We start from the raw sequence: 2333 nt of genomic DNA, 5'->3' as shown, positions 1-2333 counted from the left end.
CGAACATTATCCTAGGATAAAACCCGCCCCGGGCGGGAATCGAACCCGCGGCCTAGCGCTTACAAGGCAGACGCGCTACCAACAAATCTAACTATATAGGCTTGCATTTCAAATTTTTATCTTTTATGTACCACATATATTGTACCTACATTTACCAGCCTATTTAAGTAGCTTTTATTATTGGGTGGTAGGGCGCCTACCTTGTATACGCTTGGTCGCGGGTTCGATTACCGCCCTGGTCGAACTTTATCTTTAACAGTTAAGTTATTTGGCCATGTGGGCAAGTGGGCATGGGCGAACGCGTGTTGCTGACTTTTGAACCGCCTCTGACCAAGTAGGTATTGGCTCGGTGGATTCTTGAAAAAAGATCAAAATCGGGTATAAAAAATAGCGATCGGTTTTTGTGACCACTGGCGGTCAATTTTAGAACTAATACGCGGCTTGTGATTATTTTGACCGGGGTGAAGAAGGGGTGAAGTGTCTCCCGAGCCGACAAATTTGTCACGCATGTGCAAAGCCGCCGTCAGTTTTTGTATATCCGCCATTTCTACGTGTGTTGAACTTTTTTTTAACAAAAAGGAAGCTAGCAACAAACGAGATTCTTTTGATCCGAATTTGTGTAGGGTGTGTCCCGAGCCGACAAATTTGTCACGCATGTGCAAAGCCGCCGTCAGTTTTTGTATATCCGCCATTTCTACGTGTGTTGAACTTTTTTTTTAACAAAAAGGAAGCTAGCAACAAACGAGATTCTTTTGATCCGAATTTGTGTAGGGTGTAAAAAAATCCTTCTGTTAATCGCATTCATTTCTGTATGAATGGGCTTCGGATTCCGTTAAACCCTGAATATTTCTATCCCACTTCAACTGAACTCCTTGCTTGGTTCAGAGTCTTCAGGGACATTATGTTTTATAGTTTTTTTTTTCTTTCAATTTTTAATTAATTAGTGAAATAAAAAAGATAAAATCAAGTGTGAAACCAAATCTGAAGCGACATCAAACTTACCGTTTGATTGAACTTTTACGGACAGCTTTTCAGTTGCAAATAAAAGTTTAAATCAAGCTCTTTTCTTTCAAACCAAGTGTGTGCAACTTCTAGTTCCTTTCTATTCTACTTTTCTTGAGTTTTCTTTTTGTCGTTTTTTCTTTCTTTTTTTATATATAAATTTTATATCGGTTTAATACAAAGTGGGGGATGTCAACAGGAGTTGAACAGGTGCGTATATGAGTTTTTAAAAAGGTTAAGTGGTCTTTTTTATTAAAGACTGAGGAAACACGATAGCCCATTTAGCCTGTGATTTGCTTGATTCAGTGATTCTCCATTATTCTGTGCTGATGTTGATTAGTTGATTCCGAAAATGGACACCCTGGTTTAGCTGTTAACTTGGCACAAATTTTGGTTGCAAAAACTCGCTTTTTCCACAAATTCTTCTTCTTCCTAGCCTTTTCCTAATTAAATAGGTTTGGCGTTTCTTGTCAGTCTCTTCCAGGCAGCCTCATGTCCTGGTAATTTTTTCTCACCTAGGTCTTGATTCACACAATCTTTCCACCTTTTCTTTGGTCTACCTTGCCCTTTTCTCCCCCTCACTTCCATTTTCTGTTCTCTTTTCCCTATGTAGCTCTCATCCTTTTTCACAAATAATTTTCAATAAAAATTTCATGTTTTCAGGTTATGCTTCAGCAGTGGCGTATGCTACCCCAGGGGCACAGGACACGGGAAAGATCATGGACGGAATGCAAGCCCTGAGTGTCAACTCACCGGCCCCCTCTGGTGAACATGCTGGCTATCATGATGCTAAAGGTACAATAGATGATGCTAAAGCTGTGCTCCTCAAACGGTGTGTTGTGGCACTCTAGTGTGCCATGAGGTAGCCCTAGGTGTGCAGTGAGACTTGGGACATTTCCTTAAAAGTTCATAAAATTGATGAATTGAATTGAATTGATTTATTTATTTGGTGCTTGAGACAAAGAAAGATCGCTGGGGAGGGCGATGCCGCGGAAAGATGACTTTGAGGAGTACTGTGCTATAGGCTATCATGATGCTAAAGGTACAATAGATGGTGCTAAAGCAGTGCTCCTCAAACGGTGTGTTGTGGCACTCTAGTGTGCCACGAGGTAACCCTAGGTGTACAGTGAGACTTGGGATGTTTCCTTGAAAGTTCATAAAATTGATGAGACAAAGAAAGATCGCTGGGGAGGGCGATGCCGCGGAAAGATGACTTTGAAGAGTACTGTGCTATAGGTACCATGTTCATAGGGTGGAAAATCTTGAAATCGAGTTTTTCTATAATATAACATCTATACGCCTATACCTTCTGTCTCAGTGGTGTAGTTGTC

At 40.8% G+C, this 2333-nt stretch overlaps 1 protein-coding gene across 1 annotated transcript in view; it reads left to right on the top strand.

The window, feature by feature from the left end:
• The window catches only part of LOC103520809, a 7737-nt gene extending 5884 nt beyond the window's left edge, over positions 1 to 1853 (top strand). The window contains exon 7 of the mRNA XM_026831784.1: positions 1666 to 1853. Coding sequence (XP_026687585.1) covers positions 1666 to 1853 — 188 coding nt within the window. The remainder of the gene's footprint in view (positions 1 to 1665) is intronic.
• Positions 1854 to 2333: the final 480 nt, after the last annotated feature.

Source organism: Diaphorina citri, unplaced genomic scaffold, assembly GCF_000475195.1.
Source record: "Diaphorina citri unplaced genomic scaffold, Diaci psyllid genome assembly version 1.1 scaffold4104, whole genome shotgun sequence".
NCBI classification, from domain to species: Eukaryota; Metazoa; Arthropoda; class Insecta; order Hemiptera; family Psyllidae; genus Diaphorina; species Diaphorina citri.
This window is presented reverse-complemented; position numbering and strand designations above follow the sequence as displayed.